The following is a 20,398-nucleotide window of genomic DNA, read 5'->3' on the forward strand; positions in this document are numbered from 1 at the left end:
AGGGACAAGAGCTGCTCTGGATGTTAAAGCTTTGTGGAGAACGACTGTAAGTCTTGCAGTGAATCACTCTGAGTTGCACTGCTTGAAGAGTTTGTGTCCTGCCTCATTACAACCACAGCTACATCTGATTTGAATGAAACTTCAGACTTAACGATTTTTGTGCCAGCTCTTTAAGAAGTAATGTCATTTTCTTCAACACCCTATTATTTCATTCGCTATCTCCAAAGATTTTGCTCCAATTCCAAAAGCAAACTTATTTTCAGGAAATAGACTGTTTCCAACTGGCTTTAGAAGGCCCACACACTTAAAACCCTGGACAGGCTTAAACCACAACCTTCAGACATCCTCGGGTTTGAGGGTGTACGTCTCCAGCATCCTCATCTCTACTTATAAAAGAAAAATGCAAACACGAGATCAGCACTGAAGATTCAAACGGTTTTCAGAAAGCTATCCCTATAGTAATGATTTCAAACAAATAACAAGCTAAAACCAAAACACAACAGCAATAAAATAAAATCTGATGAGCTCTTCAAAAAGATCTTGAGTGATATCAATTGGCAGGATTCTGTTGTCTATCCCAGAGCTATGGCAGCTTATCCCAGCCAGGGCTTTGCTGCAAACACACCAAAGCCAGGAGGCTGCATCCTTTCATATTTCAAAACAAAAGCCAAGTTCTGATCGCTGCGATGAGGAAGAAATTTTTTGTTGTGGATACATTACTGTATAATTACTGCAGATTTCATTTACTTTCTTTTGAATACTACAGCAGATAAAAAAGCTGGGTAGATGTGGCAGTTCCTCGTGATATCATCTAATGCTCTAGGTTTACATTTTGACAGTTAGTCCTCCAAAATATCAGGGATGTGTGTGTCTACTGAGGGAAAAGAAAGTATTTCCACTGATAGCAGACAGGGAAAAACACCTGATACTGTCAAAGTGATAGCAATGAAACGAGTTTCATGTAAAATTAAAAAAAAAAATAAATAGAACTTACCCATTTTGTCAGTAAAATCAGGGTTAGAAACATGGGGATAAGATCAGGAAGGAACACCACTGGGTAAGAGACTATTCATGGGACCAGAACATGGAAAATTCCATAAAGCACAAATGTTGCTAAGAATATTCAAAAGTCAAAGCTTTCTGTGGGTGTGCATGCATAGAGATGTCAACACAACTATTTCATGATCACCGAAATTGCTACTAGCCTGCATCCTCTCTGAATGGCTATTTTTAGGACCCAGCCTTTCATGTGGTATAATGATGTGGATTTTACAAGAGCATTTATAATGTGTTTCATATGGTGTACAGTCCTGGAGAAATTGCTTTGTATCAGAGAAAGTTAAATAAAAAGGTTTGGGTGTTGGGTTTTTTTTTTTTACACATATATATATAATTTGATTTCTGATTTTATATTATTGCTTCTGTTTTGGATTTAGGGTTCATACGCATATTTTAATTTATCCTATGTGACAGCACTGGCTGTCCCAAAGGAACAGTCAGCACAGCACAACGCGATCCCACAAAACGTCACCTGGATTTCTGAATCCGCGCGTCCCTTCGGACGGTCGGATTTCAAAGCTGGCAATGCCACACTCTGTAAGTTATAGCAGGCAGCCAAAGCTCAAAGGCCAAATTTCGACCTCGGGTATGCTGGTGTCAGGGGTTGTGCACCGTCTCCCACATTAGAATCGGTTTTTCTTCTTTTAGGGCAAAGTCATACACAGCGAGGTTTGTAGAAGATGACGACTCCTCCGCGCCATCTCCGCTCCCGTGCCGGTAATTCCAGGGCAGCAGCACGTAACGAGAACCAACTCATCAGCCTCTCCATGCTAAGAACAACAAATTTTCCTGTGGTAGATCTCACAATGGCTTATTTCCTAAACATGAAAGCAATCTCCGCAGTGCCATCTCCTCAGTGTTAGAATAGAAATGCCACATTTCTGATCCTTTCTGAGCATGTTGCTGGGAAGAGCATCTCCCCAGCACTTCTTCCACCAGCGTGTTTATAATTGCATCCCCCTCACGCTGAGTCAAGCACACTTTATGATCTCAGGCTTTCACATTTTTGCTTTTGTGTAAGTCCCATCAGAGGAGAACCTCTGTTTACGCTCGTGTATGCTATTCCTCAGAGCAAACCACAGCAGAAAACAAATTTAACAGAGAGCATGCAAGTCGAATCACTTTAAAAAAAAAAAAAAAAAAAAAAGGCTTTTTTTGGTCAGTCCATGATTACCGTGTAGCTCTTCAAGGCAGGTGTGTACTTCGTATCTTACAGCCCCAGATTCTCAATGGAACAAAGGAGATACTGTTGAGATGTCTTTTTTGCCTATCATTTAATCAAATGTAAAGTTGTTATAACTGGAGGGGAAAGTGCTCTAGACTTCAGTATCCAGTTTTACTTTGGTTTCAAAAATTTACCACAGCATTGTTGAGTTTATTGTTTTGTTTAACAAAATACTAATTTTGTGACCCTGTGAAATACAATGAACCAGATTCTTTTCATTGCAGCTGAGCTGTGTTTAGCCCAGACACGGGGGACGGGAGAGGAGTAGTGGTTTGAAGCCACTCTGGTGGCCTCTGGCCCAGCATCTCCAGCCAGCAGGATGCTCTGGAGGGGTACCGCTAGCTCTGCCAGGTTTTGCTAACCCGCATCATCCTCAGGATTGACCCAATGTCCCATTTTCTCCACGAAACCACCTCACAGAGGCAGCGATGGTGGAACAGTCCTTCGTAACTTTGGGAATGGACATAAATGATAAAGACCCAAAGGCAAAAATCAGAGAAAGCGCCACAGGACAGTGATAAGCTGCTCCATAAGGAGGTGAAGGTGGGAGCTCTTTGTCCAAGATCATTGTGAGGTGACCAAGAGAAAGATCCTGCCGTAATCCACACTCAGAGGCACATGATGTTGAAATCACTTCCTTTAAGAAATTAAGTAGGTGGGTTTGTGAGCCAGCACATGTGCTGAACTGGCAGCCCCACGGCAAGAACGAAGACCTCAGCTGACATTCGCAGAGGGCTTGGTACAGACTTTGCAGGTTCCCAGGACATCTCATCCTTCACACCATGAAACACTCGCCCTGCCTGGGGGCTGGACGGAGCTGTGCCCTCCCGGACAGACCGCTGGACAAGCCAGCAGACAGAACAGGCCTTCGGTCTTTACTGATTCAGCTGGATTAAAACTGGTAACTAGGAAATGAACAGCTTTGTATCCTGTTACCAACCCTCTGAGTCACCCGTCCTCCTACCGAACCTTTGTTTCATCCTCCAGACAGAGACTAATGAGCAAGTATCATGTTATAGAATATTTTTTAAAGAGAGATTTGGAAGAATAGCACATGAAAGAGCCTGTGGGGGGGACTCACATGTCCCAGCTTGGCACCAACCTGGGATTTGGTCAGGCTGAGAAGTTTTCCCTGCCGTAGCGGATCTGCAAAGAGCTCAGGAAGCAACTTGTACCGACTCTCTTATTTCTGTGCCCTCCGCCCACCATTGGTAAATGATGAGGTAAGAGTATATATACATCAGGCTGGGAGAGATGCTGATGTAAGCTACCTCCTGGCACCACGAGCAGCGAGCTGGAGCAGCAATGGATGGGAAACCAAGGAAATGAGCAGCAAATGAAAGGAGAGGCACTACGTGATGGCTGCAGGCAACCCAAAGCTTCAGAGGGGTGGGATGGGGAAAAGCTCCCACAGTGGCAATGCCCTGTCCAAGAGGACATCTGGCATCGAGACCCTCTTCAAATCAATGCAACAGGCAGGAGAAGACAACCCTTGAGGATTTTTTGAGGAATTTGTGACTCAGGCATGATGCAGGAGATTTCAGTACCTGAACGGCAGCACGTGCTTGACTCTTGTTCACCCAAACCTGCCCTGTCCAGCACAGCCTCCCAGGAGCATACACAATGCTCACAGATGCATGGGTCCTTCCTTCATCTTGTCTACAGTGAATCAGCGAGGGGGCTCAAAGGCCAACCCGTACAAAACAAAGACTAAATTTGGTCTTGCTAAATCGCTCACGGCCAAAGGGCAGACAAAGAACTGCGGGTGTGAAATTAATGGCAAGCTGTAGATATTTCCTCAAAACTGTTGATGTTTCTTAGCACTTGACTGTGCTATACCAATAACCACCATGTCATGCACACACAGACACACACACAGTCCAGACCAGACTGCAGTCGTAGGTGTGCAGCTCACACCACCACCCAGAGCCTGAAAACCTGCTTCACTTGCAGATCACGCTAGAGATAGAAAGGGATTCAGCCTGTGAGTAGGATCTGTCCCTCCAGAGATGGTCTATGAAAGCAGACAAGAGAGTCATCCCTCGGGAGCCAGCAATGTCTGTTTAGTCACAGGAACACACGCGTGGTTACTTGAACAAGCACCTCAAACAGCAAATGCCAGCACACCCAACCATATGGGTTTGTCAGAGTTTTCCACCCAAACGCAGGAATTTAATGGTGCCTGTAGACTTACGGCAGGAGAGGGACTGCAACCTGTGAGGCGACATGTGTCCTGCCAGTGAGCAGCAAGAGCACATTGCAGAGCTCCTCGCTGCCCTCCCGCTGCTCCCCCCTTCTCTCCAATAAAGCTTTGGATACCAACCGAGCAATGATCTTTCATCTCGGACACGTCGTGCACCACTAGCCCCCGAATCACTTTGTTCTTCACAGTTAAAATTTCAAAAATATTAATCATTAACATGGATGAGCTTTGGGACCTTGGGTTGATGTTAGGTTTTTGCTTTTCTCTCCAAACTCTCAACCGGTTGAGCTAATAACATTTCACAAAGAGCAACAGTTGGAAGCTTGCAGGAACGGTGCCTTTACCATACATAATCTCATAGCAACTCCCCACGGACAAAGCATCCCGTGCCTGGGAAGCCAGTTCCAGGGTAGCCTGCGAAGGAATCCCAGTGGGAGAGCAGATATTGTTGAACTGTCTGAATCACGTGCACACTTATTCACATGCATGGATTTACATAAAACTTGCTTTTGTTTCCCTGTGACATTTTTCTCTCTTTTTTTCATTCCAAACAATTTTAAAAATAAGGTTATATTAGACCACACACAGGCAGTGCTGTATCATGTCACTGCTTCTTAAGCAGAACTCTCTAATTTATTTCAAAGGGAAGTTCTGCTTCAAAATTGAGGGTGTGATATGAACTCAGAAATTAACACAAGAATTTTCCTTGGGGGGGAACCAAGGCTGAATCAGACATGCAATAAATGACCTCGGAAGCCCTGTGCCTTGGTACATCTACCTATCCAACATTATGCTCTAATAAAAAAAAATTATTTTCACCATTATCCTATTTCAAGCTAGGTAGAAGAGCTGGAAGAAGTGGATTTGCTCTGGTCAGAAGGGAACAAATTACTCATCTGTCTGTCTGCCAGGGCATCCATCAACAGCCACCGCACTCCTAACGCTTTCTGCTGGGAATACAACAATTCACGGCGACGGAGCACCGTCCCAGGGAGGTCCCGTAGCTGCCAGGAAACCTGGCTGGGATGCTGCTGGAGTTGTTGTTGCTCTCTCACAGCAGCCAGCGCTGCTGCAGAATTACTGTTTGCTTGCAGCTGCCCTCCCTCCCCGCACAACATCTGGAGAAGGATGCAGCAGCCTTCTCGCAGCGACACATCCCCATCACAGGGCGACTCCGGGGAGTTTTCCTGCTGGTTTCAACAGGATCAGAACTCGACACAGGAAAAAGCAATACTAAACTATTGCCCTGACAGTGCAAGCTGGGACAGAAAGACCTCGACACAGAAGCAGCTGAGCTGCAGATTTCCTTCTGCCGACTGCTGCGGGGACAACAGCCTCCTCCCGCAAAGGGCCGGAGCAGCCGCGGGCGCAGGGGGCTGCAGCAGAAGTGGCCGTGTCCCAGGGCTCAGCTGCTGCTGCTCGAGCTTCTGTCCTGCAAAGGGCAGCGGGAGACTTTCAGCTCCATGCTTTCTGACCTCCTGTTAGACGTTTGGGACCTGTGGCCCCAGGCCAGCAGTAACCGCACTTTCATCTTGCTCTGCCCAAGGGGATGTTTCAAACCCACTCAACGGGAACCAAGCTGAAGGAGCCCCGCAGACCACAGGGAGCAGGCTCTGAACATCAGCACTGGTTCCTGGGCCTGCCACCTCATCTGGGGACTTGAAGTGTGCAGAGCTTGGGAAGGCACCACCACCCTTCTGCTCCTACGTGAGCGCTGGTTAGACAACTTAATAATTAAGAAAATGAGGTACTGTCTGTTTTCCAAAGAAATAGAGGCTCTTGGACCTCTGTTTCTCACACAGACAGAAAGTCCAGTCCTTCAGCTTTATGTACAGAACATTTTAATTCTGCCGTCACACACCTCACACGCTCACTACCCACACCAGAGGTGCACAGAAGGTGTGAAGAGCTCTCCCGGGAGCTCTCCCACCAACTGCACTGGGCAGAGCTTGTGCCCTACCTACGGGACAGCACGGCTCTTTCCCCTATTTTATAAACCTATTTCCAAAAGGAACTTAAAGAAACTTATAAGTGCTCTTGCTACCATTTAACTAGCACATGGTACAAGATATAACAATGTTCAGAAAACCCCCTCGGGTCTAAACTCAATTATACAACTGTAGCAAGAAAAATATTTTAATCTGATCAAAGTGTTAACATGTTTGACCATGTCTGACCTCTAATGTTTGTAACCACCTAAAAGGCTGATGTTCTTACTAAGGATGTACCTTAATTTGATTTAAAGTCATTTGTACTATTTAAAAAAGGATATAGTTTTATGATTTTATATTTCATTTAGAAAAACAGTTCCTCAACTTGTTAATATTCTGTGGAAGTTTCTTGCAGATTTTTAACTGGTGAATCCCATATATTCCACTCTGGGAAAAGCGGGGCCTTTCAAGAGTCAAAGCAGACCTGAACCACCACGCGTGCGACACCCGAGAGCCGGGTGAGAAACGATTCTCCTGGGGCTTTGCAAAATTTTGAGATTTCAGATGCAGGCACAGTCTGCATGGAGATGACCTTAACACACTTGACCACGAGCGTGCCCTCCGCAGCCCGGCCCATTGATGGGGGCTCAGAGCACGCTCCCAAAACAAGGGACGCTGGGGCTGCCTTGCCCCCAGCTCCAGGAGCACCTTCCCCATGTGCCCTGGCCACCCCCCAGCCCTCCTTTCTCTCTCTCTGATCGCTCTGCTGCCAGCCCAGGCTACCTGTGCACGCTCAAACCAGCATCTCTTCGGCTGAACCACCCTAACCCAGCGTTGGCCACCTGCAGCGAAGGTGGGCCACCGCGCCCAACACCCGGGCTCTGCTGCTGCAGCGGGGCTCTTGCCACATCCTGCTGCTTGCTGGGGCCATCAGCTGGGCTTGGCAGCGCTCCTGATGGCAGGTCCCCTCAGACACCTTCAGTGCATCGCTCCGGAGCAACATCAGAGCATGTAAATAACACAAGTGGGTGTGTTTTGGTAAAAAGAGATGACTTTGGTTGGGGAGATGAAGGCAGCCTAGCAGGATGCTGGGGTGAGCAGTGTAACAGTTAGCGGGCTACAACCACTTTGAGGAAAACAAAGCAAAAGTGATGCTGCTGAGAAAATAAGAAAAAAAAGGAAAGCAGCACGTCGGTAATGCCGGTAGCGACACACCCACCCAGGCAGGCGCTCCGGGCCGGCTCCAGCGCCGCTCGCAGCACCCTGCCAGGGTTCGGAGGGAGCCCGCAGAAAAAAAAAAAAAAAAAAAAAGTGGGTTTTTTGGTGCGTCGCAGGGTGGGGGTTCAACCCGCAGCCTCGGTGCTGGCCGCCCTTCGTCTTTCAGGGAGTTGTATTATATTTTTTCAATCAGGTAAATGTAAAGCCCTGACAGTTTGCCAAAGTACTCCCGGGTTAATTTTTTAATTTTTATTCTCTGAGGATTCTGAAATTAATCTTAGCTGCAAACAAGCGTTTCCAGGAAGCCCCATTAGCCAAAACACAATCTCCACTATCAATGCACGCATGATTGTGATATGTAATCCCATTCACTCACACAACCCTCCTCCCCGACTCCCCTTGTGCTAAAGTGTTAATTAAACACACTTTTATGGATGGTTAAGTATCTGCAATCTTCGGTCACAGATCTGACCTCCTCAATTATTGGAAGCAGCCACCAGATTATAGCCCAGACTTTGTATAATATACACAGTAGCAATAAATCTATAGCAGAGCAATACGTAATTTACTACGATAACCTTTGGGCAGTCAATATAAATACAAGACAAAACAGCCCAGAAAGATGTGTCAGAATAGCTGTTGTACCAAGTCAAAAAAAACAAGTCAAGGAAGAAATCTTCCTGTGTCTGTTAGCTAACCAATTTTTATCTGAAAACATCAAATCCGCTTTTCAAGTCACACAACATAAAGCAGCACAGGATCCAGACAGGCCCCAAGTAAAGCTGGCTGAGGCAGTGGATGATTTCTGTGGCTCTCAAGGGGACAGGATCTTTCCTTCTCTGCTACTCAGTTTTCTCCCCTTTGAGTTCTGCACAGTCTATTTACTCCTGTCTGTTGCTCTGACATTAACCTCTCAGGGATTTATTACTTTATCAAGGGGAAAGGCGATTCACAAACCACAATCTACTTTTTAGCTTAATTGCTAATAAATAGGCTGTTGCACTTTGTTGCCCGTCTAGTAAGGGTTTAAGATTAAAAGAAATATTCTATTCAAATAATTGCTGATCTAATGTAACTGTGAATTTACTCAGATTCTACACCAGGCAGCAAACTAAACACGTTTAAATAAGACAGATTAAATATCATCATTTATCAGGAAGAGAGATGCTTAATATTTTAGGGAGTGAGGGGGATACCTGGTACCTGGACAAAGGGACACAAGGTAGGAAGCACCAGAAGAAACACTGATTTGCATTACAACAATGTACATTGGCCCTGCCTTGCAAACCCATCTTTTCTTGCTGAAGGAAGACTTCAAAATTTAGGGACAGGTCCTCAATATCTGCACACCAGCTGCAGCAGTGTCTGCAGCCAGGAAATCAGGTCCCCAAGAAGGGCTGTGCTGGGGGACGGGCAGGCTCATGGAGGGACCCGTGTCCCACCACACAGGCCAGCAGGGTTGGGTGGGAGGACGCAGCGGTGACTCCGGTGAACAATATTTCATCACATTTTAACCTGAGTTTCATACCCCACAATCCATCCATTTTTCTTAACATCAGTTTAACATCCAACCCCTCTAGGGAACAAAGGGTTGAAATTAAGGGGGGCATTATATATTCTTTTAAACCTTATCCCTTCACAGGGTAAAAACTAAAACTGAAATAAACCAAATTATATTCTGTTGTCATTTACTGACTGTAAATGCAGAATAACATCCGAAATGAATGTAGCAATGCCAGCTACCCAGGAGCCACATGAGCACTGACCATCCACTGCAATGTCCTGACATTATTTTCTGAAGTTCTCATATAGTGATGTTTTTTGTAGAGAAGCCCTTGGTTTAATTATTCAGATAGCAAAACCTATCAACGTTAGAATATACAAAATTACTAAAGCCGATTTGACCCGAGAGGGAAAAACTTTACAGAAGATGACTGGAATAGTCCTCCAGCAGCACTAAGCCTTTTCCTAAAAACCTCTATTGCCATTTTAGCAGCACAAGATCCACTTTCTGGACCATCATCCACAACAGAGCCCTAACCCAGAGCAGGCCAAAACCTGGCTGTTTTACAAGCAAATACGTCGAACTAAAGTTAAGCTGCGGGACAAATCCCTGAGCACAAACACCAGAAGCTGCTCGTCTCCAATGTTCATGACCCAGAAAAAGGAAGGGGCATTCTTGCATTAGGTATTAGGATTTGATTGCTGGAAGTGTAAAGGCGAACCTAAAGGATGGGGAGGTTGGAAGAGAAGCTCCTCCAGCAAATTTGGAGCGAAGCAGGCACTTGCTGCCAGGCATCCTTCCCCCTTCCCACTCCTTATCTCTTCAGCTTGGACAGAACAGTGCCCGGGCATTTTAGAAACACGGCTGCCGTTTGCCAGGGGAAAAAAAAAAAAAAAAAAAAAAAAAAGCACATGTAGGTGCCTGCACGATACTTCAGCAGTGAGAAAGGCCACGAAACTTCTCCGTAAGGAGAGGATGAACTCACCAGAGGTGACATAGATCCATTTGGCAGATAAGGATCTGACAGCATTAGGAAAGGGTAGCCAGAATACGCAGATCCTTTGTACATCCCTGGGTCCTGGTGCTTCATACCTGCTAAAATTAAAGTTCCCCATCAAGATTTGCCTTACGACAGGTGATTTCCCTCCCTGCCAGGGACCCCCCATGAGGTTATGGCACCTTTTGGGAGTCTTTTTGTCCCATATTCATCGGGGAGGGTGTTTTGGGGTGCCAGGGTCCCCCGGGGGTGTGGGGTCCCACATGGGGTGCACTGGGAAGTCTCGTTGCTGATGGGAGCAGCTTTCCCTGGGGGGGGTGTTGGGGGGTAGCAGTCAGGGATCCCTCACTCCCAGGGGTTGCTGGGCAGCGGGTTTGGGGACCAGGGGGGTGAGTTCACCCACCGTAGGGACGGACCGGGGGGGGGAAACCCAGCAGGGACCAGGGATGGGGGGACACACAGAGAGAGAGACACGGGGGCGGCTGTGACTAACCATCATCCATGTGGTCCGGGAGCTTCTCCTGATAAACCCTCTGCGGATCCTGCACACGCCTGATGGCCTGCATGGGGAGGAGAGAGAAAGGCAGAACGGGGGGGGGGGTGGCGGGGCGGGGGGCGCGGGGCCGGGGTGGCTCGGCGCGGCCGGGCCCGGCTCAGCTCACCTCGGGGTCGGCGGTGGCGGCGGCCGGGCTGCCGCTGCCCTCGGACTCGTTCACCAAGGAGGATTTGAGGTCGGCCAGGTCCCGCTCCGTGAAGGCGTTCTCGGGGATCTTCTCCTCCTGCTCGCCCTCGTCCTTGAAGGCCAGCATCTCGTCCGTGGCCCCCAGGTCGTCCCCGCCGCCGCTGCCCAGCTGCGGCATTTTGCCTCCCGCCGCTCCCTCCCGAGCCGCGCAGCAACTTTCCCGGACGAGTATTGTTCTCCGCCGCCCGGATCAAGCCCTTCGCAATTTTTTTTTTTTTGTGCTTTCCTCCCTCAATTTTTTTTTTTCTCCCCCCTCTTCAAAAAAAAAAAAAAAAAAAATTCGCTCCCTCTTGAAATTTTTCTTTCTAAAGTTTTTTTTTTTTCCTCCTTTCTTTTCTAACTTTTAAACTTTCTCCTTTAGCTCCCCTCCTCAAATTTCCTTTTTTTTAAAAAAAAAAGAAAGAAAAACGTTTTGTTTCTTCTTAAATCTTTTCTTGCCTCCCTCTCACGGGGGGCTCGGCAGCCTGCGGGCGGGCGGGCGGGCGTCGCGGGATGCCGGGGCTCCACGGGGCGCCCCCCCCCCCGCCGCCGCCGCCGCCGCCGCCTTCACCCCGGTTCCCCGTGCCGCTGCCGTTGCCCCCCACCCCCCCACCCCTTTTCTTCCGAGCCCCGGAAAGTTTCCCCGGGAGCAGCGGGCGCCGGCGGCAGGCAGAGGACCGGAGCGCCCGGTGCCTGTGTGCGAGCGCGGCGGCGCGGCGGCCAAGGGCTGCCGACATCAAAGCGGCCGCCGGGTGATTGGCAGCTCCGGGGAGGGGCCGGGGGCGGGCACACACACACACACACACACACACACACACACACACACACACACACACACACACACATGCACACACACACACACACACACACACACATGCACACATACGGAGTCCCTGCCTTAAAGGGACCGTCAGCCCCCAGTGCCAGCCCGGAGCGCGGGGGGTGGGATTTGGGGGTGCGGGGTGGGGGGTTGTGAGCACCCCCCAGCTCTGCTTGCACGTGTGGGTGCACATCTGTACGCACACACCTCTCTGCACACGCGTGTGCGCAGGAGTGTCTGCACCTACGCTGTCGTGTGCGTAGGCCGGAGCTTACCCGCACGCACAGGCTGTACGCGGGGCGTCCGCGTGTGTGCGGCCCCACACGTGTCTGTGTGCGCGTGGACACGTGTGTCTGGGCACACACATCGGCACGCACAGCTCACGCACCTCGGGGGGCCGCACGCGTCACCCGACACATTGGCACGGATGAGCACACGCAACAGCACACGCCAACACGTTTGCACGCACAAATATCTGTACACACACACACACATCGGTGCACGTGCGCATCAGCACACACAGACATCACACACAGCTGTACACACAAACACACAGCTGCACACGCAAACACAGCTGCACACTCACGTCTGCCCGTGAACCTACACACACAGGTCGGCAGCACACGCCTAAACATTGAGGACAGAAGTCTGCCCGTGGAGCTGATGCATGATGATGCACATGCACATCAACACGTATATGTATGCATACACTGAGATGCGTCAGGATGTGCATGTGTGCACACACAGACACACATCAGCACATATGTGTGCACACATACCAGCACGTGTGTGTGTGTGCACATTGAGACATGTCAGGACTTGTACATGTGCACACAGGCACACATCAACATGTATGTGTGTGCACAGACACACATCAACATAAATACGTGTGCACACAAGCACACATCAGCACATATATGTGTGTGCACATTGAGAAGCATCAGGACATGTATGTGTGCACACACAGACACACATCAGCACATATATGTGGGTATACACAGGCACACATAAGCACGTATGTGTGCTCAGACATCAGCATATATATGTGTGCACAGACACACATTAGCATGTATATGTGCACACACAGGCACACATCAGCACATATATGTGCGTGCATACAAACATCAACACGTATGTGTGTACACATTGAGACACATCAGGACGTGTCCATGTGCACATACAGACATGCATCAGCCCATATGTGTGCACACAGACACACATCAGGACGTATATGTGTGCAGACACACATCAACATATATGTGTGCACACAGGCACACATCGGCACATATATATGTGTGCACACTGAGACACATCAGGATGTGTACGTGTGTGCACACAGACACACATCAGCACGTATGTGTGCACACAGACACACATTAACACGTATATAAGTGCACAGACACACATCAGCACATATATGTGTGCACACAGACACACATCAGGATGTATATGTGTGCACAGACACACCTTAGCACATATGTATGTGCACACACAGACACACCAGCACATGTATGTGCACACAGACACACATCAGCACATATGTGAGCACACAGACACACATCAGCACACATATGTGTGCACAGACACACGTCAGCACATATATGTGTGCACACAGACACACATGAACACACATATAAGTGCACAGACACACATCAGCACATATATGTGTGCACACAGACACACATCAGGATGTATATGTGTGCACAGACACACCTTAGCACATATATATGTGCACACACAGACACACCAGCACATGTATGTGCACACAGACACACATCAGCACATATATATGTGCACAGACACACATCAGCACGTATGTGAGCGCACAGACACACATCAGCACACATATGTGTGCACAGACACACGTCAGCACAAATATGTGTGCACACAGACACACATGAACACACATATAAGTGCACAGACACACATCAGCACATATATGTGTGCACACAGACACACATCAGGATGTATATGTGTGCACAGACACACCTTAGCACATATGTATGTGCACACACAGACACGCCTCATCACGTATGTGCGTGTGCACAGGCCGGTTGGGCCCGCTCGGCCCTGGGTGTGCGCAGACACGCGCGGGTGCCAGGGGATACCCCGGCACCCCGCTCCCCGCCATCGCTCCCTCCGCCCCGGCCCCTTCGGAGGCACAGACGTGACGTCGGATCGCAGAAAATTATTAGTTTTCTTGACTGGCCCCGAGGGTCAGGAAACATGAAATTACCATCTTCGCAGCCAATTTCGAAGACACTAGACACTTCTGTGTCGGCGTCGGAGGTTTTTTTTTTTTTTTTTTTTTTTTTTTAAGCAGTTCCCATGGAAAAGGAAACTCCCCATCTCTTCTGATCACATACGACAGGTCCTGTGCATGTCTCCGGTAGCTTAAAACAACACACTGATATTTATTTTCCTTAATTAAGATTGCATAAGATAGCCCTGGGTCCTGGAGACTTTTCTACAGACTGTAATGACGCCATGTAAATTGTTTTTTATGACCCAATATACTACATATTGTCACATTCAAGCCCTTGAATAGGAAGCTAAAAATCTCGGTCCCTATTTTTCTTGTTAATTAGGGTATTATTACTAGGGATATAATCTCATTACTTTTTGGGGAGGAGAAGAACTAGTTGGAGCCACTTTGAAAAGTACTGAATATATTTAAATGAAGCAAAATCCGTCTTTCTGCTAATTGCTGATTTTGCATGACATAGAATTATTGTGCTGATTTAGGGGGCACGGTTTTCGCTGGGCTGAAGGAGATGGGAGAGGGAAAGGATGCCGTTTGCTTTTTTCCTGCTCGGCTCTCCCCTCCAAACGAATGAGAGGGCTACCCCATAGGAAACTCCATCTGCAGATTTCCATTCTTTTAAACATCACAAAAATAAAATAAGCTGCAGCCACTTTGAGTATTAATCATTTGAATGAAATATTTGCTACTTTCAGATTATATATATATATATATATTTTTTTTTTTTTCTCTCTTTCAGATGATCCTCTTGTTTTGCATGTGAAAAAAAATCGTCTGAGATTTACAGCCCTCCCAAATGGAGATAAAGCCTTGGCAATGAGTTGGAAACCTGTTGTAATCTGTGATCCAGGAAACAAAGAGCCTCATTAATGCAGAGACTTTGGTGAGCCTTTGATGTTAGCTAGCATAGCATTCACTCTCAGTTCCATTTGCATTTAAACATTCATAAAAACATCATCTCTGCTTCCTTTGCCTTAAGCAATTTAGGAGTAAAGTATAGCTTCTATTTAAAGAAACCCACTGTGGTGAGGCTTAGAATACAAATATCACATAATCTTCAAGCAGAGCAAATATTTTATCCTACATTTCTGGTGGGCACATTTAATAATATTATATTTAAGACCCAAAATAAAAGATCCATCTTATTTTCATTAACCTTACACCACATCTTTGACTGAAAAGAGAAAAGGGGCCCTGTTAATTCTATATATACTACATACCAATTTGTGGAAGTAAGAGAATCCAGAGGATTTTACATTATTCACAAGAGCCGAGTTTTTGAAAACTGGATGCCTACAGCAAGGTGCCTAGATCCGTATTTAGGCCCACAACACTGAAAATTTTTGAACAAGGTTATTTTTTTGTATATATGCAGTTTTATGAGCTGCAGCATCTTCATCCTAGTTTTAGAATGGAGTAAAAAAAGTTTCGTTTTTTAGATATTTAAAAAAAAAAAATTTGTAACACACAGAAGTATAAAAATATAATACTAAAAAAAAAAAAAAAAATCAGAAGAAGCCTAACGTGGACATTTTCTTCCAAGAGGCACTGTTGCTCCCAGACGGCATCCTGAGGGAATGGCAGCGTGTGGGGAATTTGGAGAATCACTTAGAAAACAAAGGCCTGTCTATCTTATTATTTTCAAAAGTATTATTCACCAACACACCTATTAGAAGTGGCACAGTGCTACAAATATTGGAGTTGGCTTGACTTGATGTTTGGAAATATTCAACTCAGGTTGTCCACGTTCACTGTACCATTAAAAATAACCGAGCGAGTTGAAATTGATCCTGTGCCACATCGAGAGCTCTTTATGTTTTCACTCTTAGGAGCAAATATAAGGCAATCTTTATATTTGATGCTGTGAGTCAGTTCAGCCAGACTGATGTTATAAGCATTATAAGCAAGTTTCCTATATGATAAATACCCAAAATTAAAAACTGAAATGGAAAACACTTAAAAACAACTTTACCTCGGATAAAATATTTCTGGAGCTGGATCAAAGTAAAACAAAAAGCCTGGCTTACTTGTCAGATCATATCTGCACTGAACTTCAAGGTTTGATTTGTATTATTTACATGGAAAAGGTCCCAAGAAACCAATTTGGCACTAAGTATCTTCATTACGTTTTTTCGCTTGTATGGGTGATTAAATCAATCTAGGGTTCCTATTTTAATTTTTTTGGAAAGGTGCAGCCATCTGTGAATTGAGGAACTTTTCTGATGTCATCTTTGTGCTTCAGACATACTTTTTTTCCCCCTTCTTTCTTTTTTTTTTTTTCAAATAAGAAGTTTTCTAAAGGAGCATGTTCTCTCAGCCTTTCTAACTGTCCTGCAGTAACTGTTTAGAATTAAAGGTGTATAATAACTTTTTAGAACATTTTAACTGTGACACCTGCAGATAACAATTGACCAGATTAAATTATAACCATGTCTGTCTGTCAGTCTGTCTGTTCCTCACCCTGCATTTATCAACATGTTCTCTGAACGCTGTGTGTGAAACCCAGCACATGCATTTTTGCACCGTGCTACGCACAGCAGCATTATGTGGCTTCACCATACACATTATATTAAGTGAAGCCTCTCCTTTAAAGTTGATGTAGATGTTGCCACCAATTTCTCTTAGGCTAGGGTTTCTCTTTCTGCTCTTAAAAAGGGGCTTCAGAGTGAAGCACTTGGATTTATTTTATTTAGTTTATTTGTTTCTCTCAGTTTTTTGTTGATTGACTAGAATCAGCTTGGAGTAGCTCCCATTTTACTCTCTCTGGACATATTTCATCCTCTCATACAAGTTCATTTAATGTGGGTAAGGGACACATCGATCCCTGGCAGGTTGAACATCCTACATCTGCCTTCCTATTTCATTGTCTTTGCAGCAAATATGTTTCCCTGACACATGTACACATATCCAAGTATGCTCTTCTTTAACAACAGCTCTATTTCAGCATGGGTTTTTTGTAGCCAATTAATCAATTCTCTACTAACAGAGGAACCTTCTAAATATTTACCATTCTTTTGGAGAAAAACATTTGCACCATCGTCCCGTAAGGATGGTTTGAGTGATAGATTGGCAATGCAACTGTTTCAGATGAGACGGATGAAAACTCCTGCACCGGGTTCCAGCTGGGAGCAGGAGCTCCTGGAGGATAGGCTGGTACCAGCTGAACTAAATCCTGGCAAGTGACCAGCGTAAATCAGGCCACTGAAAGCTCTGTTTTGCCCAAAGGGGTTTACACTGGTGTAATTACCTCAGCATAGTCATAGCAGGAACATTTCCTTAGTCTAGACAAGCTCTAATAGGTAAAATAGATCTATCGTTTGTAACTGAAACATCTCGACCCAGCAAAGCCTCGTGTTCTTTTCTCTTTGCCTTTCCTTCACTCGCATGCGCCTGGGTACAGCAGCATTGGGCTTTGGCTTGCAGCATCCTCCACTTCTGCTGGTCTGCAGTAGAAAAAAGGGTCAGTCACTCAGCCATTCCCCTACTTGATTCGCTCTGCTCATCTCAATCTTGCACGATTTTAAGTGTTTATTTGACTTCATACATTGATCTAAATGTACTTAAAGGATTCACCGGCAGCTGCCAGAAGACTGCTTTTAAAATACCAGCAGAAAACAGACTCCCTTGCAATATTTAGGTTGCTTTTGAATGTCTACATGGTTTTCTGGAAATGTTTCCAGCTGTTAGGACCGGAGACTCCTTTTTTCCCCCTTGGGAGGCAAGTAGCGAAGGCACTGCAGTCTGCAGACTGGGGCCAGCATCCTGTTTTCTCCAGGAAAAGAGGATAATCTCTCTCGAAAGACTTCATCAGACGTCAAAAGCCATAGTGTGAAATCCATTTTGGAGACTGTGATCTTTGGATAACTCCCTGCATGTACGGCACAACATGGCACAAGCCATTGTCAGATCTCCCAGTGCAGTTTTTGGTGTTTCCTTTGTTTAGCAGATACCCTCTGTTACGATTTTGTCAGGTTGTAAGACCGTCTCTTCAGGCAGTTTTCACTTTACAAGTCTTTTCTTTGTTCCCGATACAAATAACACTTCAGACTATTAAAGGACTTTAAAAGAGTTATCTAGTTTTCACTCTATGTGTTTTGTTCACCTCTTGCTGTTGGAACTGGACCAAGCAACTGGCATCGTGTTTAGTATTTCTTATTACTTTCACTGTCAGGTTCTCAGGCGCTTGCCCAATGCTGAAAGATCCGTTTCAAACAGGAAGGAGCATGTTTATTTGTTTACAAAAACACTTTTCCAGGGCTGCATCCTGTGGTCATACAATCATCCAAGTAGGCCCTGCTCCGATGAGTCATGCCTCTAAATTAAAAGGACCCATGAAGAGGGATTTGCAGAGTCACACTCATTGCTTCCACAACTGTTTTTCTGTAAACCATAAGGAAAAGTATGTTGATTTTTGGGTCCATAAAACCTTATTTTTACCAAACCAAAGTACTGGGTGCCTCTTTTCTCTGACAGTGTCCTTTACATTCTAACAAAATCCTTACAAGCCGATAGAAGTAGACCCTTGCTGTACATACGGTACGATTCACATAAAGTACACTTTGTCCTGGGATTCCTGTTTGTACATTGGATGGAACAAAGTACAGGAGAAATCCAAATATTGTTCTTTTAGCTCAGGCTCTGCTCAGGCATGCAGCTGAGCCTGGTTAAGGGGTTGTTAGCCAGAGCCAGTTTCCAAATGCTTCTTCCCTCCTTGCACATCTCCCGCCGAAGGTGAGTGTGCTCCATCAGATGGGGCAGACTGATTCCCCATGGAGGCACCCCCCAACCTGCTTCTGTCCAAGTGAGCTCATTTCTAAAAGCCCTAAGGTTAACAGCGCACTAACACGAATCGTTTCAAAAAACCTGGGTGAGATAGATCTGAAGGAGGATCATTGCTGAAGGCCTGGACGGTGGCAATGGACTGCTGAACTGAGTGGCAGAGAGTGAAACTGGTTTTAGTCGTCTTGACCTGGGACACCTGAACAGAGCATTGCTGTCCCTCGGTGCTCGAGAGGGCAGTGAAAGGAATGAGACCCAAACCTGAGGCCGCTTCGTCGAGAGGTACCTGCGGGGACTGGCGCTGCTGCGGAAAAGTGAAAAGAGTTTAGGATTATTATGACAACCTCGGTGCAGCTCTTTCTGTGATCCCCACATTAGCACATCAAACTTGTGCAGAGCAGAGCTGGAGGCTTTGGCAGCCTCCTGCCTCACACCAACATGCATTTGAGTCCCATGGCAAGAAGCCCTCCCTGAGCCTCTGCAGTCTGATCACCCTCATCCCAGTGCCTGGGCTGTGCAGAGAGAAAGGGGGAAAGAAATGGAAACAGCTGGTAGGAAGTGAGACTAAAAGGCAATTGTCAGGATAATGGTGGTGGGATAGGGTGGCCAGGTCGGAAGCCAAAGGAAAAAGATTCAAATTTCTAAAAGCCACCTATATCATGTGGGGCGTATCGATCACTTCTGTTACATTCCTTCCAGCACCACTCCAGACCCACGGCAAAAGGTGTCTTTCTCTGCACTTATTAGTTGTTTGGATTTTTTTTTTTTTTTCTGGATTGCTTTTAGATTGTGATTGTTGTTTGCTGTGAGAAAGAAGAAAAATAATTGAAGAAATGTGGGGGGAAATGAAGCAGGGAAAAGAACATGGGACTAGGGGGGGAATGCTGAATTTATAAGTGCTCACATCAAAATTATTGAAAGGAAAATGAGGAAAGAACTGAACGTATTTACAAATCTGAATTCAGCAAGGCAGAGCTTTCTGCTAATGAAGGCAGAACACTTCATTTACTACTTGGAATAAATTTTTATTTATTTTGCAGATGTTATTTCTTTCAGATCTTTACTGATGACTTTCTCGAGACACACTGACAAGCAGCCAGGGTGAGCTTGTCAGCATCATGCTTCTCTGTACTTCAGACTGAAAAAATGAAAGAAAAGTGAGGAAAGGTAGAAGCGGAAGGGAGGCTTGTATTCCTGCATCATTTATGCCACCCCCCCTTATCCTTGCCATTTCCCTCTTGCCAACAGTTTCATCACTTCCCTGAGTTCAAATGGATGTGGGGAACCTCGTGCAAAGTACAGCATGGTTGCTTCTACCTACTTCCCTGCACTTCTGAAGTGGTTATAAAGAAACCAGATTAAAGCAGCATTAAAAGCTGTGCTACAAATCCTACCATATTAAGCAAGACAATTCTTCTAGTTGTTTGGGGCTAGCTGAACAGAAGGGGTGCCTTTGAGTTGAACTACATGTTTCAACAGTATGTTGTTCTGAAAAGTGTTGTATATGTGCCGACATCCGCTGTTGGCATGTGTACAGACCGAAGCTTGCCAGCTCCTCCTAATCTGGAAAGAGGAGACATGCAGTGTTAAATACATGTGTCATCACCAGTCATTCTGCTCCCCCCCCCCTCCCCCTTCCCAGTTCCCCAGTTTTATCATTCGGTTGTGCAATATATTT

The 20,398-nt window shown here is 46.1% G+C and overlaps 1 protein-coding gene across 8 annotated transcripts in view; it reads right to left on the reverse strand.

The window, feature by feature from the left end:
* TCF7 (transcription factor 7) overlaps positions 1 to 11,091 on the reverse strand; it is a 75,611-nt gene extending 64,520 nt beyond the window's left edge. For 6 of the 8 annotated variants that reach the window (XM_074916088.1, XM_074916085.1, XM_074916083.1 and 3 more), the window contains exons 1-3: positions 10,800 to 11,091; positions 10,631 to 10,697; positions 10,126 to 10,235 (exon numbers count right to left, since the gene is read on the reverse strand). In XM_074916088.1, the coding sequence (XP_074772189.1) occupies positions 10,126 to 10,235; positions 10,631 to 10,697; positions 10,800 to 10,997 (375 nt within the window). In that variant the 5' untranslated portion in view covers positions 10,998 to 11,091. The remainder of the gene's footprint in view (positions 1 to 10,125; positions 10,236 to 10,630; positions 10,698 to 10,799) is intronic. The other 2 variants (XM_074916086.1, XM_074916084.1) reach the window with 1 other exon arrangement.
* Between the last annotated feature and the right edge of the window lie 9,307 nt (positions 11,092 to 20,398).

The sequence above is a fragment of the Athene noctua genome, chromosome 12 (assembly GCF_965140245.1).
Source record: "Athene noctua chromosome 12, bAthNoc1.hap1.1, whole genome shotgun sequence".
In the NCBI taxonomy this organism is placed as follows: Eukaryota; Metazoa; Chordata; class Aves; order Strigiformes; family Strigidae; genus Athene; species Athene noctua.